A 20,355-nucleotide genomic window follows, 5' to 3' on the forward strand; every position below is an offset into this window, starting at 1 on the left:
ATTCCAGCCTTCAGCGACTGTCTGTGTGGAGTTTGCACGTTCAGCTCATATCTTGCCAAGTCCTCCGGTTTTCTCCCACAGTCCAAAGATATGCAAGTTAGGTGGATTGGCCATGCTAAATTGTCTGTGGTGTCCAGGGATTTGCAGGCTAGGTGGATTAGCTAAGGGAAATGAAGGGTTACAGGGATAGAATAGGGGGTTGGTCTTCATATTGTGTTGTTATAAAAGACAAATGAACAAATATTAACTGGACAATGGTAACATTAACTGTTACAACAACATTCTCATTCAGCCATTGCAAGCATGTCATATACCACCAGTTAAACATTGGTCCACTCCCATCTGCTTAGTGTGATCTTCCAATACATCACTAGTTGTTTTTTGTTTCTAATTTCTGTCACATGGCAGGGTCTCCATATTCTGAATTTTGAGCTGTACATCATTTCCAATTAACTTTAACTTGGTCAGAAGGATTTTGTGATAACGAATAATTTGAGGGACAAGATTCTGAACAAAAGGTTTAGTCTGGGATAGACTTTGTTAGTGGGCAAAGTTCAAAGGAACTGTTCTGGTGACCTGTTGCATTCATTCTGCCCAAAACAGCACAGCACCTTAGCCATGGGGTCAAAGTTTGTGAAGTTGTGCATATTTGCAAACCTAAATGTTAGCACATATTAACATCCCATTGCAAGTTAATAATAAATTGAAAACAAATGGAAAGCCTTCTGCTTAAGTAAAATTTAATGTTGGAAGCCTGACTCAGTGTGAGGATTTTGTAAGAAAGCAGAAGGATTGCTTAAACTGACATTTAGTGGAGATAGCAAGATGAGGAATTCTAATAAAAGTTTTTCATCCACATGCAAGCTTGTTATCACCTAATCACTAAAGTTACCAAGTCTTATTCAAATTGTTTTCAACCTACATTGTGGGGTGTATCTCTGCATTTAGGTTTCTTGACTACTAAAGTTTTAGATGAAATCTTTCCATTTTCGGTTAATGTGTTTTGTTGAATGAGATTCTTGGAAGCTAGTTTGCCTGGTTCAGAGTGACTTTGTTCCTGCAATATTCCATTCTTCATCTTAATAATTATATAACCAGCCTCTTGTAAACTTTCTCGACGAGGTAGACATCTCAACCGCTGCTGGAACTTGCCAGCATTCATGCTGCTGGTGCCACATTTAAAGTACAGCTCCACATCACTTCAGATACTGCAAGCCCAGAAGTGGCCCTTGACTGTTAAGACTGAGTACATGGCCCGTATGTAGGAAAGCTCACTTGTTTCTTTGCACATGGGGACCTGGAAGTGGAGGAGAGTGTGATAGTTCTTTTTCCTGCAGGCCACCACAGGAGGCTATGCCACTTGACAAAGTCAACCTGAACCCAATGCCCAGCTGTGTAGGTACAAGGTCAATGATCGGCTATGCTCCACAACATTAAGTGTCACCATTCTTTCTCTGCTGCCTCATCCCTTGGGTCACCACTTAATTTAAATGTACCACTGTATTCAACTATCATCAAGGCTCATGGACTACAATTCTCATTCCTGTATTTATCATGTCCACCTCACCATCCTAAATTACTAACCCTTCCTTCCTCTGCACTTTCTACTCACCCATTAGCAGCACCTCACCACTTTTGCTGCTTGAGCATCACAACTACTTGCATCCACTTTCAGCATACTCACTCCCTCCTTTTGTCTCCCTACAGGAAACATTGGTCCACTCCCGCTGTAGTTAGTGGGTTGGAAAGTTTGAATTATGTGTACAATTCTAATCTGTTTGTGGTTGGCATTTAGATGAACTTTAATGATTATATTCTGAAGGGTTTCAACAAGGCCTCAATTGGAAGAGCAGTTGGGCTTAAATAAATAAGCAGCTCAAGCCAGTTCCTCTGTAAGTGGTCAGGTAAGCCTTTTGTCAACAAGGCACATAAACTAGCCAACTTACTGTAGCTAAGCACTTGAGAGCATCTTACAATAGAGAGCTTGAGTAAGATTCTTGAGGTGTACTTGTAAAGTTCCTACCCCTGGGCCAGGAGGCATGGGTTCAAGTCTCACATGCTGTAGACGTTTGTCATAATATCACCAAAATAAACGTTTTACTCAGAATCTTGTACCTCAAATTAATCGTTACCACAAAATCCTTCTGACCAAGTTAACGTTAATTGGGAATGATGCACAGCTCAAAATACTGGAGACTCTGCCATGTGACAGAAATTAGAAACAAAAAACAACTAGTGGTGTATTGGAAGAACGCACTAAGCAGCTGTACCTCATTGTTTTAGTTTTAACTGTTGGTATATGATATGCTTGCAATGGCTGAACGAAAATGTTACCATTGCTGTTAATGTTACCATTGTCCAGTTAATATTGTTCATTCATCTTTTATAATAACACAATAGAAGACCCAACTCCCTACTCTATCCCTTTAACCCTTCATTTCCCATAGCTAACCCACCTAGCCAGCAAATCCCTGGACACCACGGACAATTTAGCATGACCAATCCACCTAACTTGCACAGCTTTGGACTGTGGGAGGAAACTGGAGAATTTGGCAAAACTCACAGAGATATCAACCCACAGGATGATTAGAAAATTATCTAGAGTGCTTGAGCGGATTCTTGTGGTAGAGTTGTAATAGGTGCTACCTCTGAGACAGGAGCCCAGGTTCAAGTCCTTCCTTATCGAAAAGTGTGTAATAACATCTCTGACAGTTCAACTGGAAAATATCTAGAATGCTAGTTGGGGATACGTCAGTTCAGTTGGCTGGATGGGGAGGCTGAGAAAAGCCAACAGCATAGGTTCAATTCCCTCGCTGGCTGAGGTCACAATGAAAGTCCTACCTTCTCAATCTCTCCCCTCAGGTTAAACTCATCTCTAGTCATCTATGATCCTCTGGAGTTCTGGTAACCTTATCTAAAAGGGATTTTGTGGTGCAGTGGTAGTGTTCCCACCTCTCAGCCAGGATGTCTGGGTTCAAAACCTACGTGTTCCAGAGATGTATGAAAATATCTCTGAACAGGTTGATTACAAAATACATAGAGTGCTGAAATTGGATTATCAAGGCAAGAAAGTATTCTATTGTTTTTTCCTAAGATTGTCAGCCTCCAGGAGTTGATTCTTACTCCACCACCAGAGAAGAACCTAGTTATTGAAAGGTTTCTGGTAAGTGACTAATGTTTATTCTGTTCTTAAAGTGAATATTATAAAGAACCAGATAAAAAGATACATAAAAACATTAGTAAAGATATACTCTAATGAAAAATGTTAAGTAGTTAATTAAGAATGTGAAGACTCAACCCTCTACTCTATCCCTTTAACCCTTCATTTCCCATAGCTAACCCACCTAGCCAGCAAATCCCTGGACACCACGGACAATTTAGCATGACAACTGTACTTTATGGTTGCGCCTGGATGCCAGTTGGTTCAGATTAAAAACAGGAGAGCGTGACCGTGAGTAAGACAGGCAAGGGGACCCAGATGGCAGTATCATGGAAGCCTCAGCCTTTGCACTACCCACAAAATCTGAGGTTCTTGGGGCTTGTCGGGATAAGATTGGAAGGGTACAGGGTTGAGGGCCTAACTGACCATGGCACCATGGTGCAAGCAGCCATTCAAGTTGGGGGGAGGGAATAATGTAGTGGTAGTAGTGGACACTCAGAGTGATTGACACTACTTTCTACAGCAAAACACATGCATACAATGATGATTGTGTTGTTTACTCAATGCCATCATTTAGGACATATGCTCTGAGCTGGAGATGAACTTGCAGTGGGAAGAGTATGATCCAGTTGTCATGTAGATTCATTGACAAAGAAAGAGATTCAGCAGAGTTGGTATGAGGAGCTAGGAGCTAAATTAAGAAGCAGAATCTCAAAGATCATAACCTCTGCACCAAGTACAAATTATCATGAGGGTACCCTAGATGTTCTTAAAATGTTATTAGGATAATATCTTAGAATAGCATTTTGAAGCTGATCAGAGAGCAGGCTATACCAGACCTGGTACTGTGCAATGAGACAGGATTAATTCCTCATTGTGAAGGTACCCCTAAGTAGCAGCAAACATAACATGACTGAATTTTACATTCGGTCTGAGGGAGATGGAGTGGATCTAAGACTTTTCTTTTAAATTTAAATAAAGACAATTATGAGGGGCATGAAAGCAGAGCTGGCTAAAGTGCATTGGTAAATTAGATCAAAGAACTGGTCAACAGAGAGACAGTGAAAAGGGATATTTCAGAATATGCAGAATAGTCACATTCCAAAGAGTAATAAAAATTCCAAGGGATGCACTCATTATCTGTGTTTAACTAGAAAAGTTAAAAGGTAGTATTAAACTTAAAGGAAAATAGAGTCATAGAGGTCTATAGCATAGAAAAAAACCCTTTGTCACATTGAGTCTGCGCTGATCAAAAACAACCACTTAACCATTAAAACCCCATTTTCTAACATTTGGCCCATAGTCTTCTATGCTTTGGCACTGCAAGTAAACATGTAAATACTTTTTAAATGTTATGAGGGTTTCTGCCTCTATTACCCTTTTATGCAGTGAGTTCCAGTTTTCAATACTCTCTGGGTGAAAAATGCATTCCTCACATTTCCTCTAAACATCTGTCCCTTACCTTAAATCTATGCATCCTGCTTATTGATTGCTCTACCAACTGGAAAAGTTCCTTCCTGACTACCCTATCTATGCCCCTCAATCACGTCACACCCTTAGTCTCCTCTGTTCCAAGGAAACAATCCAATCTATCCAATCTCTCTTTATAACTTGCCTAGTTTGTCCTGCTCAAGTATATCACCCTACACTTATCTAGATTGAACTTCGTTTGCCGCTGGTCAGCTCGTCTATATCCTCCTATAAGTTAAGGCTATCCTTCTCTCTATTTACACCCCACTAATTTTCGCATCGTCCATGAACTTAATGACCAATCCTCCTACATTCAAGTCTGAATAATCTATATATGCCACAAATGGAAAGGATTCTAGACAATTGTTAGGTCAGAAGATTGGATAGAGTATAAAAAAGAAACAAAAAATGATGAAAAAAGGACAAAATTAGAGTATGTGAGAGAGCTGTCTAGAAATGAAAAAGGATAGAAAGAGTTTCTACAAATACTTTAAAAATAATTAACAATGTCCTGAATAAAGTGAATCTGGGGAATTAATAATAGAAAATAAAAAGATGGTAAATGAATTGAACAGGTATTTTCCAAAGATCTTCACTACAGAGGATAGAGTAACATCTCAGCAATTGAGAACAGGAACTCAGGAAAATTATAGTCACCTGAGAGGTGGCACTGAGTATACTGTTGGAGCTGTGGGCTGACAAGTTCCCAGAATTTGATGGATTTCATTCGAGTATGATGAAAAGCATGTGTTTTATTTTAATATATAATTTACTGTGGAGTTTGGATTTTGAATCAATGCCATGTGCATATGAATGAGGATATTGTTACAAAGTCGAAAGCGTGGTCACTTTCAGATAGAAAGTGAAAGCGTGGTCACTTTCAGATAGAAAGTGCTTTACTGAATTTAAAGTACAGCCATAGCTGCCAGCTAAAGGTCAGGCTGTTCCAAATGTAACAAGTGGCTGTTAAATGGATACCTGAGTTTTGGTTGTTGTTTTGACAACAATTCCAATTTAATCAGTTAGTTTAAAGAAGTTAGTTTACCAGAAGTCAATGGAATTTAAATTTTATTATTTTGACACCAGGAAACCAATCAAGTTATAAGAATGTAATGTGCCATGAGTGGTATTTTGAAAATTAGAAGGGAAGCGACTGATGTAGAGTCGGAGAGCTATCTGCCCATACCACCTGCCCTCAAAGAAATTAGAAAACACTCTCTATCAAAGGTACCTATTCATGTGAAACTTACTCACAGTAAAAAAACAAAAGATGATGACACGGAATTCAGCAGCTGAAGGATTGAAGACAGCGGGGAAGACAGAGACTGTGTGATCTTGAGACTAAGTAAATGTAATGTTTTATAAGTGTGTCATTGGAACAGCATATTTTTATACATTTGGAGTCAGATAGTAAGTAGTTGAGAAAAGGGGGGCTTAGATTTGAGTTATTAGAGTTAAGGAAATAAATTGTTATTTTTCTTTAAATAGTGGAATTTATAAGTTCTCTATCACTCATATTTTAACAGATAATGAGGCAAGGTGAGCTTTTCTGGGTGTTTGGTTTAATTAACAGAGAGGTTTGATGTCCGTATTGTAACAGTATCAAGTAATTAACTTGTATTTCCAGAGCAGTGATTTTTTTTAAAAACACAGTTTGACAGAGAGAGAGAGATTTCCTGGGTTGGTAATAAGAATTTGTTTGCATTGAGAGAGTTTTGTAAGCAATGCTGAAGAGCAATAGTTTGCTTTCAGTTAGAAGGATCAGGAAATCATTTTTCTTTTGCTGAGGGGAAACACCCATGGGTTGAAAAGCCTTTTGGTTTCAGTTTTCAGAGGTCTTGGCGGAAGTTAGGTGTGTAAAACAATTTATCCTAAAGGAAGAACATAGAATAAAACAATTATGTCATAATTTCCGTCAGTGTAAGGGGTTTAATTTGAAAGTTCCAGAGAGAAATGTTTGGTTAGAACTCTAAAGATGTTATTTCAAGCTATCTAAGCTCAATTGTGTGAATACTCAAGGAAGAAGCTATCAAATTCTCAAGACTGGAAAATAAAAGCAATGTTTAAATTACCTGTAGATGTAATAGAGACTTTTCCATGTGGATTGCCACGTTGGTGTGATGAACTGGCTTCAGAGTTAAGTTGATCCCAAGAGCAATGCTGTCAAGAGTTCTCACCTCCTGACAGGACCACCCATGATGGTAGGGTCAAAGGAGAAGAATCAAATAAAGCACAATCCAAAACAAGACTTTAACGATGATTCAGGCAGAAGATATTTGTGATATCAGTGGCTTGTCAGTGGATGAAGTTGTCAAGGACCATGTGTCTGCTGATATGCAACAGCATCCCCAGGTTAAAAGATGTCCTGTCACAAGCTTCTACTGAGAGGAATTCAACATGCTCACATGTGAAGAAACCATTGACTTCAAGTTTAGGAAACACCAAGACTGATTTGACGAAAGTTCTCATACTTGGCAAAAGAAAATCACCAACAAGGCAAAAAGGAGATTTCAACAAACAGCAAAGTTAGAGTATTAAGAGCTAAGGAAATTAAGAACCAACGGCAGACTGAGATTGCTAAGGAGCTGCGACTCCTTGCTGACAAACACAACACATGGAGTTTCTTCATTACTACCAGGGCAATATGTGAACTCAACCTGCTTGGTCTCAAACCAATGTACAGCAAGGATGGTACCCTTTCTACAAACAGAGAAAACATCAGCTTTTGATGGAGGGAATACTTCAAAGAACTCCTAAAGCATGATAGAATTGTCAGTCAGGATGTATTTAAGGAAATTAGATTAGATTAGATTACTTACAGTGTGGAAACAGGCCCTTCGGCCCAACAAGTCCACACCGACCCGCCGAAGCGCAACCCACCCATACCCCTACATTTACCCCTTTAAGCTAACACTACGGGCAATTTAGCATGGCCAATTCACCTGACCTGCACATCTTTGGACTGTGGGAGGAAACCGGAGCACCCGGAGGAAACCCACGCAGACACGGGGAGAATGTGCAAACTCCACACAGTCAGTCGCCTGAGTCGGGAATTGAACCCGGGTCTCTGGCGCTGTGAGGCAGCAGTGCTAACCACTGTGCCACCGTGCCGCCCGTTCATCTCCTTCAAAGATGATCTTGGTCTCTCACCCAGTGTGGCTGAAGTTGAAGCTGCAATTAGATACACGAACACTAGAAAAGCTGCAGGAGTAGATGGGATTCCAGTGGAGATTTTCAAACTTGGAGGAGCAGAGCATAATCATCATCTCCCTCAATTATTCTTCAAAATGTAGGACAAAGAAGAAACCCCTGCTGACCTTAGGGATGCTGCCAATGCCACCGTCTTCAAGAAAGGAGACTGTAAGAAATATTGATGACTCTCTCTACTCTCCACTGCCAGGATGACTATCTGAATCCTTACTACTTAACTCCTCTTAATCTTGGAGCAAATCCTTCTGGAAAGTCAGCATGTCTGTCAACCAAGTTGTGGAACACTGAATGTGATTTACACTGCTCAGCAACTCCAAGAGACATACCAGGAATAACCTCAACCACTCTACATGGCCTTCACCGACCTGACCAAGGATTTTGACTCAGCCAATTGGTTGGTGTCAATGAAGATTCTATCAAAGGCTAGCTGTCCATTCATCAACAATCTCCAGCCCCTCCAAAAGATGTCAGCAATGGTCCTAACCAATGGTAAAATTACAGAATCCTTTGCGGTCAAGACAGGGATCAAAGCAGCGATGTGTCGTCACCTCCCCTGCCCCCCATCTTTTCTCCATCTTCATCATCACCATTCTTTATCTTGTTTCGAACAAGTTTCCCACTGGTGTGGACATTGTTTACAACCAATTGAAATACAAGAAGACGACAATACCCACCTCACTTGTAGAACTTCAGCATTCAGTTGATAATGTCAACTGTGCTCTCTCAGAACACAATCTTCAAGCCTACGTAATGCCTTTGCGGGGGCATATGGAAGAATTGGTCTCAGCTTCAATCTCAGACTCAAATCCTTCACCAATCTGTCCCAGGTTAAGTTCCAGTCCATCCCTCCATTATGATCAATGGAGAAATCCTCCCAAACGTGGAACATCTCCCCTACCAGGGAAGCTACTTCTCATCTAAGGCCTACATAGATGCAAAGATTCAATATCACATCCAATCTTTGTACACCTAAAGACAATGACATGACATTCGTGTTGATATCAAGATCATTGTGCATAAGGCAGTCATCCTTCCGACTCTTCTACTTAGGTTGGAAACTTGGACTACGTATAGATGCTATCTCAAGACCTTGAATGTTATTTGAGATAGATTCTCCACATCAGCTGGGAGGACAGGTGTACTAACATCAGTGATCTTAAAGCAGCTAACAGCACCAGTATCAAGGCCATGACTTTTTGAAACTAATTTCGCTGGGCTGGTCACGTGCTTAGGATGCTGGAATTCAATGTATGGGAGACCCTCATCAGAAGAAATCAACTTGAGGAAATCTCCTGCATGAAGGGACACAATTCTTTGAGAATACCTAAAGGCAAGAGGAATTACAGAAAAGGAACTGGAGAAATGAATGTCAATAATCTCAAGTCCATAGGGACCAATTCCACCTCTCGAAAACACCAGTAAAATATTCTGTTTTATCTTGATTTCTTTTGCAAAATACACTTGTTTAATTGTTAAAACCAAACCTGCAGCACAGAATGCTTATGTTTCAATGAAAGACCAACTTATTAAATAAAAAGAAATCCATCACGCTTACTTGTCCAGTAATAACATCGGCTGGGATGTTATTAGTAACACCAGAGTCTTAAAATAAACAGCTCGTCAGCTAGCCAACGCATTGGTTTTAATTTTACAGAACACCCTTGATTCGGGGAGGGAAGCATTTTTTTCAAAAAGGGAGGCAAAAATCTGGACATTACAGACCACTTAGCCTGGATCCCCCCATTATAAGCACCTGTGAGTTAATATTGACCAGAACTTAAACCAGATCAGATGTCTAAGTACTGTAACTACAAGAACAGGTTAGAGGCTAGGAATTCCGCAGTAAGTAACTACCTGCCGTTTTCCCCAAGTCTTTCCAGGATCTATAAAGCACAGATCAGGAAGAAATACTCTCCACTTGCCTGGATGGGTGCCATCCAGGACAAAACAGTTTGCTCAATTGACTAACACCCAATCCACCACTTTCAACATATTGTCCTTTCAGCAGTGTGTACCCCTAGAAGATGCATTGTAGCACTTCACCAAATCTCCTTCAACAGAACCCTCAAAGCTCACAATCTTGATCACCTAGTTGGGCAAGGGCAGATGCAGGAGTGCATCAGTATTTGCAAGCTCCCCTCCAAGCTATACCTCATTCTGAGTTCGAACTATATTGTCATTCCTTCTTGAGTCAAAATTCTGGAACTCAGAATCACAGAAATATTATAGTGCAGAAGGAGGCCATTCAGCCCATTATGCCTATACAGACTCTATTCTATAGTGCCATTCTCCTGCCTTTTCCTCATATCCTTCCACACCGTTACTAATTAAATGACCATCCAATGCTGTTGAATGCCTCAATTCCCTTCCTAATAGCACTGATGAAGCTCCAAACTGCATGTTAAGAATGGGGAGAGGCCACCACCTTGAGATTAGGAGTGGGGAAGAGATTACAGCAAAGAGGTCACTGAGTTGGAACAAGGTCAGTGGTTGAGTAAGACCATAACTTGGAGATCAGGCAGCAAAAGAGGAACCAATGTTAAAACAAATCTCAAGTGTTCAATGTGATTACAGGCTCCAGCAATTTCTCATTATTAAAGCAAACAACATTAAATGGGGTGACTTTAAACAAGGACTTACTATACGTCAATGTAGGGGGGGATAAACTTCATAAAAAGAGCTGTCACCTACTTTGTTAAGAACATGTACATGCACTTTTCCTGTTTCAACTCAACAAAATAGATGACAGTCATTGGTTGGTTCACTTCTCAGGGCAATGCCCTGACCAGAGTCAATCTACCTGGTTTAAAATTTAAATGAAGTCTGGCAGTTAAATGTAAATGAGCATTGATGGATTCATTCTTTATGTTAACATCTCTACCAATCACACTCTATTTGCCAACCAATCAGCACTTGCCTTTCAGGAAGTGGAAATGTTTGTGTCCCTGAGAATTCATACCCTTGTGAAAAATCTGGGTGAATGCGAGATGAAAACTTCAACAAAATATTCAAGTTCTGTACTGCAAAATAAATACTTTAACTATTTATGTTTAATAGCTGCAGTTATTTTTTTTCCATGCCCAAACTTGCAGGATAGACAACCTACAGTTAGCTACCTTGTAAAGGGACTCCAATTACTCCAACTGGTTCTTGGAGGGTCCATGAAAGATACAAGTCTCAGAGATCCTTTCTTTGTAAGTGAGAAAATATCTGATATCTGAAACCTGTAAGAGATTAATCTTGCCATTTTGTGGCACAATATAATAGAGCATCAACCTGCTGCGGCATTAAATGTCTGGAAAAAATATCTTAAGGTCAACATACTTAATTATTTAATATAACTAGACAGGAATTTGCCTTTAAGCCAGCACTTAAAAATTCTTAATTATGCAATAAATTGTTGAAGAAACCATACATACATTAACAAGTCTCCATGATTCTCCAATGATCGCATACTGAATTCGATTCAAGACAAATCCATCAATTTCTTTGTTCAGTTTGACTGGTGACTGGCCAATATCTTTCATAAGTGCATAGGTTTGTTCCATTACAGCAGCATGTGTTTCAGGATGAGGAACTAGTTCAACCAGAGGAACAAAGTATGTCGGACTCACCTGAGAACATAAGCATAATTTTCTTCAAACTCTTCATATTAAAACAATGTTGTTTCATTGAAAATTTGCAGATGTTGGCAAGGAAACAATTGAACTAACGTCTTATAGCAGTCATTAAACATTGGGATCATGCACCCACAAAATCCCATTGCCACCACTTCAAAAACTTGTATCTTCCTTTTCAAAAGCTACACTTGAAAAATAGACCAAGAAATTAAAATATTGCTGATCGATGAAGGTGTATATTTCTTCAAAACAAGCTGCTGCATTCTTGAGACATGTACTTCTTAACTTCACACCCGTAGTACAATACCTTACCTGAAGGAATATCGGTTAGAGGAGGTTGTTTCTCCAACTCTTACATGCTATAGATCAATCCATTCATTAAGACCCTCAGAGTTTGAAAACTTTCAGAAGCTTTGCAGAAATGTTAAAGCTTTCACTTGTTCAAATGTCAGCTATAATTTTCTTGTCTTCACTCACAGGCTTGCTGGCTTAGACAGCTTTTATTGCCCATCCCTAGCTGCCCTTTACAAGGTCATGGTGAGCTGATTTCCCAAACCATTGCAGTCCATTTGGTACATTTAATTCCTCCACCACTTCATCGCACTTTGTACTACCTATGAGATGTACTGCAGAAATTCCCCAAAGCTCCTTAGATAGCACCTTCCAAATCACAGCACCACTACGATCTAGAATTGCAAGGACAGTAGGTACATGGGACCACTATCACCCTCAAGTTCCCTTCCAAGCCATTCATTGTCCTGACTTCAAAATACATTGCCGTTTCTTCAGTGTCACTAGGTTAAGATCCTGGAACTTTCTCCCTGCTGGCATTGTAGGCTGCAATGGTTCAGTTCACTGCCATTTTCTCAATGGCAACTAGGAATGTTTAATAAATGCTGGCCCAGCCAATGATGCCCATATGCCATGTGTAAGTAAAAGAAAGTCAGTACAGTACATGGAAAATAAATACAAAGAGAATATTAAAATGAATGAGTGGGCACCATTGTCAATCAATGACTACAGTGATGATCTGACATGCAGCAGTTGGTATGGGATAGGATGCAGTTTTGAATAACTGAAGTTTAGGATGGATGGGAAACTGATTAGGACAGCACAAATCTAGGTATGACAAAGACATGGATGACATCGGGGAGATTTTAATTACCCTTCCCACTCCCTTTGCAACATGACCATCCTTGGCCTCCATTGCCCCAATGAATATAACTGCAAAAACTGGGGGGGAACAACACATCATCTTCCACTTGGGCAGCCTAAAGCCTGGAGGACTCAACATTGAGTTCTCCAATTTCAAATAACCTCCCTCTCCATCATCTAACTCCCTTCCTAGCCCCTCCCCCTCCCTTCCATCCTCTCATCAACCCTTTCTTCTAGCCACTAGCCAAATTCATCCCTCCCATCGACCAACCAGGTCACACCCTCTACCTGTGTTCACCTATCCCCACCTCATCACCCTGACACCTCACCCAGTTTATATGCAGCTCGCCTTACACCCACCCCCAGTCCTGAAGAAGGGTTACACCTGAAATGTTGACTTCTCCACCCCCTGATGCTGGTGGAGGTGTGCTGTGTTCTTCCAGCTTCCTGCTTGTTTGTTTACCTTGGAATCCAGCATCTGCAGTTTTTTTTTGTTTCTAATCGATGAGAATTTCAGCAGCAGATCATAAAAGCCATTTCTCATTCTCAGGATGTATACACTAATCAAAAGGCATTTATTACGCACACCTGGTTATCCTGATTTGCATATTTAATTGGATAATAAAATTGTATTAAACCTATTAGCAAACAATGTTGGAATTAATTGGTTGTATGATATTTCTTTGTTCCTTAGTTTGTCAAAAGTCTTGATTAAAATTCCAGCACATTCTGTTCATATTTTGGTCATGTCATCAGCCTATATATAACTGATATCTAACACTGCCCTATCTGACAATTTTCCCAATCTCTTAAATCTGTTTAAGATTCCCCTCTATCCTACACTAACTTATGCAATAACCTATCCTCTTGCTTTCCCTTCGCATGCTTCCCATTTTCAGGGATTCAGTACTTTGCTAGATTTAAACACACTTTGAATCAAAGTAGATTGCTGATTTTAGAGGTTGAGTGTTCACCTATTCACTGGCCTGCAGTGACGAATTTACTACTTTCTATCCAATTATCTTTTGCAACCATTTATCCTATCCTGCAGGAACTTTTATTGGTAAGACTTTGTTTTATCATTTGATCAAGTTTTCTCACATTTTCCCAGATCTATTATTCATTAGTAATTATGCCCAATGATGCACACCTCATAGTTTATCATTCTCAAATTACCTACTTGAGCTTCTTTTGAAGCTTTTCATCTTATACACAGCACGGTGTTCACAAGATGATTAAGATAACGGGGAATGACATTTCATACTATATTGGAATAGAGTACTGACTAGTACTGATGAAGAAGTGTGGATGAATCTAGCAAAGTACTGACTAGTTGTCAAGATAGATGACGGGCAACAGTTAACTATTAAGCTTTCCTTAATATGCTAGTTACAAAATCTGCCATGGTTTTTCTATTACAGTCTACAGAAGGCAGATTCTACAATTGGTACACTATAAGTTTATCCTTATTGAAAACATCATTCATAGGGCTCAAGCCATTTGCTAACTGTGCAAGCCTTTTACAGAAATAGGGCACATCAAAGCCATCCTACAAGATAATAGCTCAGATCATTTCTTGTTGTATATTGCACAAACTCATGGGTTTGAGACATAAGACTGCCATGTTCAATGCAGAAAAGTCTACCTGGTCTGCCTCAGGTTATGCAACAGAGTTAAAATAAAATTTGAGCAACAAGTAAAGCTAACTGTTTCATGGTACCACCATGCAATAGGAACACAAGTGGCATTTGGCACAAACAAAAGATTACATCAAGTGTAAAAGACACTGTCTACCACACAAAAGAGTAATGTGGTGTGTGAATTTTAGTGCCAATTTGATACTAACTATGTAGGAAATAAATCTCAAAGGCTGGTGAATCATATCAAACAGCATTTCCCTTCAGCTGTTACAACAATCAAGTTACTAACTGTACTCAATCAACCCATGCTCACAAAACTCAAAATCCAGTGTGCAACTTTAGATATGATGCTTTGATTGGACAACATTTGTTAAATATTCCTAAGTGTTCTAAGAATTATGCTGACAACCAATTTGTTAATTGGGCTCGCATGCATAATGCATGAACACAGGCCCTTTTGTTTATGTGCAGAAAAAATATGTACATATATTGTGACTGTTTCAATCTAACAAAATAGGTGACACCCACTCTCTAGTTCATTCCACAAGACAATGACAACAAACAACCAGAATCAACCTGCCCAGTTTAAATTAAACAAAACATGGCAGTTATCTGTCCGTTGTCATCCAACTAGTATATTCTCCATGACAATGCCTCTGTCACAGTCCACTTGCTAACCCGACCAATCTGCAACCTTTCCTCATGCAATATGATAAGTTGTTTCTCTTTCCATTAGTACTTTTGAATATGTCCTGATGATGACAAACTTTGGCAAAGGGTGTCTTTTTTCAGCAATACTCAAGTTCTGCACTACCAAAAGATGATTACACTACTTAAAATCTTTGGACAATTTTCTATATTTCTGCATTAGAAGACAATCTCACTTTTCTTTTGGCTAGAATATCCTAAAGTGAACAATAATGGAGTTTTAAATTGTTATTTATGCAATTGGCTTTTTCATCTTTACTGATCGATGGTGGCAGCCATGTTCACTTCCTTAAAATAGATCCTATTTAACTCCCTGAAACCTCTTGAATGTTCCCATTAATACTAATTAATTAATTAATGTTAAAACATTTATGTCTTTAGGTTATTTTCATTAGATTTTACTTCCATTGGGTGTCCCCTTTTAAATATTCTTCTGCATTCTGGTTCATTTTTAAACTGTTCGTTTTTAAGTCTTCTGCTTTCACTTTAAATAACGTGATTGCTGTTTGCTTCCAATGCCACTTACTGAGGACCAGGTGAGATAATCTGTTCCAGGATATGTGAAAAAGAACAGTCACCTTCAAGCAATGAAGGTTCTTGGTGGAATCAGATTTCCTCAGCCGGTCTTCTGTTGTTTGCTCTTCAGTGTTTGTGCACGGATGCCATTGCACTTAATTTGAAATTCACAGCCCTCAAGGAGCACCCAGGTTATATAAACCTGTTCCAGTTACATCAAGCAGTACAAAGACTTTAAGGGTCTATTGTATACCAACAATATGAGAACGTAACATAGTAATATGAATAAGCTCTGAAGCCCCTTTCAGCATTCAATTAGATCGCAGTTGATTTGTACCATTTATCCACCTTGACTCCAGGTCCTTCAATGCCATTTAGTAGCAAAAATCCATTAACCTCAGTTTTGAATTTCCAATTGTTCTCCAGAAAGCCATTCAGGCCAGAAAAAAAGTTCCGGATTTCCCAACCATTTGTGTGAAGTAGTGACTCCTAGCATCAATCTTGAATGACAGGTTGAATATGTCTGGCTACAATGTGTTAGGAAGAACAAGGAAGGGTAAAACAAAGAAGTAGACTGGCAGTATGGGTCAAGAAGTGGATTAGCACAATCATACAGAGTCAACAAGGACTTGTGAAAAAAAAATTTGAAAAGTTTGCTTAAACAACATTGACAAAGAGGGACCAGTAGATGTAATGTACTTGGACTTTCAGAAGGCATTAGATAAAGTGCCACATGAAAGATTATTGCACAAGATAGGAGCTCAAGGCATTGCTAAGGGGTCAGGGTATAATATATCCAACTTTGCTGATGATACAAAAATAAGTGAAAGGGCATGTTGAGATTAGGACATCAGGATTCTGCTAAGGAATACAGATAGATTGAATGAATGGGTAAAAGCTTAACAGATAGAGTTTAACATAGGAGAGCATGAGATCATATGTTTTGGTGGGAAGAATCAAAATACAGACTATTATTTAAATGGAGAAAGATTCCGTATAAGTGCACTGCAAAGGGACCTGGGCGTCCTTGTGCATAAAATACAAAAGGTTGGCATACAAGTGCAACAAGTAATTAAGAAGACATGTAGAATTTTGGGTTTTATTCTAGTGGTTTTTGAGTTTAAGAACTTGTTACATCTTTAGGCATTGGTGAGGCTGCACTAGAGTACAGTGTACAGTTTTGGTCTAGGTATTTTAAAAAAATGATACACTGGCATTTGAGACTGTTCAAAAGAGATTCACTAGGCTGATTCCTGGCAAAAGGTGATGAGCACTAACTCAAAATGTTCTGAGATCCTGAGCAGACAGAATAGGCCAAATGGCCACCTTGTACTCTGTAACAAATCTGTGAAAACTGGGCACACAATTGGTTAATGGATAGGAGGCAAAGATTAGTGGTGAACAGATAACCTTCTGACTAGACAGAATTATGTAGTGTGGAGTTAGTGTTAGAACCCTTGAAATCCTTTTCATACATAAATAATCTGGACTTGATTCCAGGAATTAAAATTTCAATGTCTGCATGTGGAAAAAAATGCTCAACAATGTAGTTAACATTAAGCAGCAAAGATCAGCAGAATACATTAGACTGGTGAGATAGGTAAATACATGGCAATTTAATGCAATTAAGTGCAAAGTGGTGCACCACATAAGGAACATGATAAAAAGACAGTTGATTAGAGAAAAGCACATGATGTAAGAAGTGTGATGTGGGGTGCATAGTTACAATTTTTAAAAATATATTTTATTGAAAAATAGATTTTTTAATATTACAGCAAATACAAAACAACACAATTTATAACAATATAAAGAAAGAACACCAAAAAGGTTTTAAAAACACAAACTGCCCTCGTGTACAAATGTATAAATATATATAAAAATATATTTTTTAAAAACCCCAACTAACTTCTTAACTAAGTTAAAAAATAACTACCAACAAACTAATAAGTAATAATAATACAGCTCAGCAACACAAAACACTAACTCTCGAATATCAAGACCATTACTTTTCACATATTCATACATTCGCAGTTCCCCCTGTCTGGATATTGGACTCATGAAGCACAATCGCTACGGCTATATAAAAGCCCTTAGTAGCGTGGCAGACAAATCTGTGTCCAGATAGTCCAAAAAGGGCCGCCACGTCCTATAGTAATTCTCAGTTTTGTGGTGTGCCACACTTGTAAGAAAATCCAAGGGGATATACGAGCACCAATCCAACAGGCCCAGGGGATTTTCGGACACCCAACCTAATAAGATATTCTTTCTTGCGCAGAAAGTGACGATGTTGAAAAATTTTTTCTTATGCGCATCTACAGGGAATACACTGGGCAGGCCAAGAAGAAGAGAAATCCGGTCCTTCTCCACCCTTGCACCTAAATCCCTCCATTGCACCTGCCACAGCTCTCCAGTATGTTTAAAGCCTACGACAGGACCAGAGACAATGATTAGATTAGATTAGATTACATTACAGTATGGAAACAGGCCCTTCGGCCCAACAAGTCCACACCGACCCGCCGAAGCGAAACCCACGAAGAGAAATCCGGTCCTTCTCCACCCTTGCACCTAAATCCCCTCCATTGCACCTGCCACAGCGCTCCAGTATGTTTAAAGCCTACGACAGGACCAGAGACAATGGGTAAGAGTGCCCGTACTAACTTTACACTTGGTTTAAATTTTAACCAATGATCCAGAGCCAGGTGGACCCTGTGGAAAATCTTCAATTGTAAAGCACAGTCCGATTGCAAATTAATACCTTTCTTGCATTTTCCCAAATATCTTCCCATGCCTCTGAGGAGATCTCAATGCCTAGCTCTCTCTACCACACCCTGCAAAGTTGAACAAACTCATCTGAGGACCCCCATCTCACCAATTGATGATATAAAATGCTGACAGAAAGGGTACTTTTAGCACTGAGCACCCTCCTCTCTATGTCGGATTTGTAGGGATCATTCAAAAGTGTAGTTTTTTTTGAATAAAATCCCTAACTTGAAAAAAACAAAAGAAGTCCCTGCTAGCTAGCTCATATTTCTGCGCTAACTGATCAAAAGGCATCATTGTGTCTCCCTCAAATAAATCTCCCATGATAGACCCTAGCGGCACAGTGTTTGGGTCCTGAATCATTCCCGGTTGAAAACCCAGCATACCCATTATAGGTGTAAGAAAAGATGTTTGCCAATACTGCCATCCCTCTGCTGAATTGCCCTCCATGCTTTAACAGTACTGATAACTATTGGGTTGTAGTAATATTCCTTAACTGTCCTCATTTTGTCCAAAAACAGCAAACTAGTATGGGTGCACTTTGCCTGAGAGGTTTTGATATCTATTTATATTGGAAAAGGGTTTACACAGCCTAATCACTCATGTAAGATAAAACCGAGCTTAGTTGATATTTTTAAAATGTTTGGGGGATCCACTCCCTCCAGTCTGTGAGGCAACTGCAGTTTAGCTAATTTAATAAGGGCTGCTTATGATGCCAAATAAAAAAGCTGAACCAGCCGTTCAGTCTCCTAAATGCTTGCTTATTGAAAGTCAGGGGGGAGCATGCTTATAGGGTACAACAAATGGGGGAGAATATTTATCTTAATAAGAGCTATCTGGCCTAACCATGAGACCAGAAGCACCTCCCATCTTTGAAGATCTTGTTTGATTTTGTCGAATAATTGAACAAAATTAGCCTTAAACAACCGATCAAGAACTAGAGTGATGAATATGTCTAAATACATAAAATCCTGCCATGACCACTTTGATAGGAATTGAGATTCGCCCTCAAGACCTAGCACCTTCATAAGACCACCCTAGGCATATCCTCTGATTTTGCAAAATTAATCTTGTACCCGAAAACGTGCCAAACGAGCTGATACATTGTATCAGGTAGGCACCGAAACTGCTGGATTTGACAAGAAAAATCAGGACATCATCCACGTACAACGAAACCTCAAGTAATTTTGACCCCACTTCTGGAGCCGATATATTGGGATACCTACGAAAGGCCTCCACCAACAGTTCAATCACCAATGTAAAAAGCAATGGCGGAAGGGGACAGCCCTGTCGGCTGCTCCTAAAAATGTTAAAATTGCTTGATCATACCCCATTGGTGATGACCACAGTGAGAGGGTCACTTTAGAGAACCTTTACCCATCTTATAAAGGCTTTGCCCAAGCCAAATCACTCTAGAATATAAAAAGGATATGGCCACTCAACTCGGTCAAATGCCTTCTCTGCATCTAGAGAAATCACCAATCCCTGTATTCACTTTTGTTGACATGCTGGAATTACATTAAGCAGCCTCTTAACATTATTGGAGGATCTGCGGCCCTTTATGAAGTCTGTCTGGCCCTACTTCTTGTATTAAAAGATGAAAAGTAAGCCCGATGAAAGCCATTCTGTTGTAGTTTCAAATGCTCCCTATCATCCAAGTATGTCTACATTAATAAAGCAATAACCACCTTTTCCTTTCTAAGACCCGAGAGTACCATTTTACTCTTAATTGGTGAGTGACTCCCCTTGATGTTCCAGGTACACCATTTAATCAAGTCATTAGCCATAATCTTCTGCAGTAACATTTAGATTCCAGACAGGAGGAACTCAAATTACAAATTGCTGAGCCTTAGTGCTGCAAGATCCACCGAACATAAAAACTACATAAACTAAAACCACTACAGTTAACAAACCTACAAAGCTATCAAAGACTATACACAACAAAAACCAAAAAATAAACTGACATATAAACTGCCAATGGCACTGAATAGGGGAACTCACCCCCTGCCCAAAGGAGGCATCTACATATCCCAAAACCCAACTTTGGGGTATTTAAAAACCTGAACAAGGCATAAACAGCTCGAAAGTAGGCATCTCGCCATCCCAACCATTTTCT

At 39.5% G+C, this 20,355-nt stretch overlaps 2 protein-coding genes across 6 annotated transcripts in view; one reads left to right on the plus strand and one right to left on the minus strand.

Annotated features, from left to right (window-relative positions):
- ift88 (intraflagellar transport 88 homolog) overlaps window positions 1-20,355 on the plus strand; it is a 302,741-nt gene that overhangs the window by 85,438 nt on the left and 196,948 nt on the right. The gene's annotated exons all lie outside the window — the stretch shown is intronic.
- Window positions 1-20,355, minus strand: part of cryl1 (crystallin, lambda 1) — a 106,218-nt gene that overhangs the window by 27,815 nt on the left and 58,048 nt on the right. For all 5 annotated transcript variants that reach the window (XM_043691912.1, XM_043691911.1, XM_043691913.1 and 2 more), the window contains one exon: window positions 11,260-11,454. In XM_043691912.1, coding sequence (XP_043547847.1) covers window positions 11,260-11,454 — 195 coding nt within the window. The remainder of the gene's footprint in view (window positions 1-11,259; window positions 11,455-20,355) is intronic.

Source organism: Chiloscyllium plagiosum, chromosome 6 (genome assembly GCF_004010195.1).
Source record: "Chiloscyllium plagiosum isolate BGI_BamShark_2017 chromosome 6, ASM401019v2, whole genome shotgun sequence".
NCBI lineage: Eukaryota > Metazoa > Chordata > Chondrichthyes > Orectolobiformes > Hemiscylliidae > Chiloscyllium > Chiloscyllium plagiosum.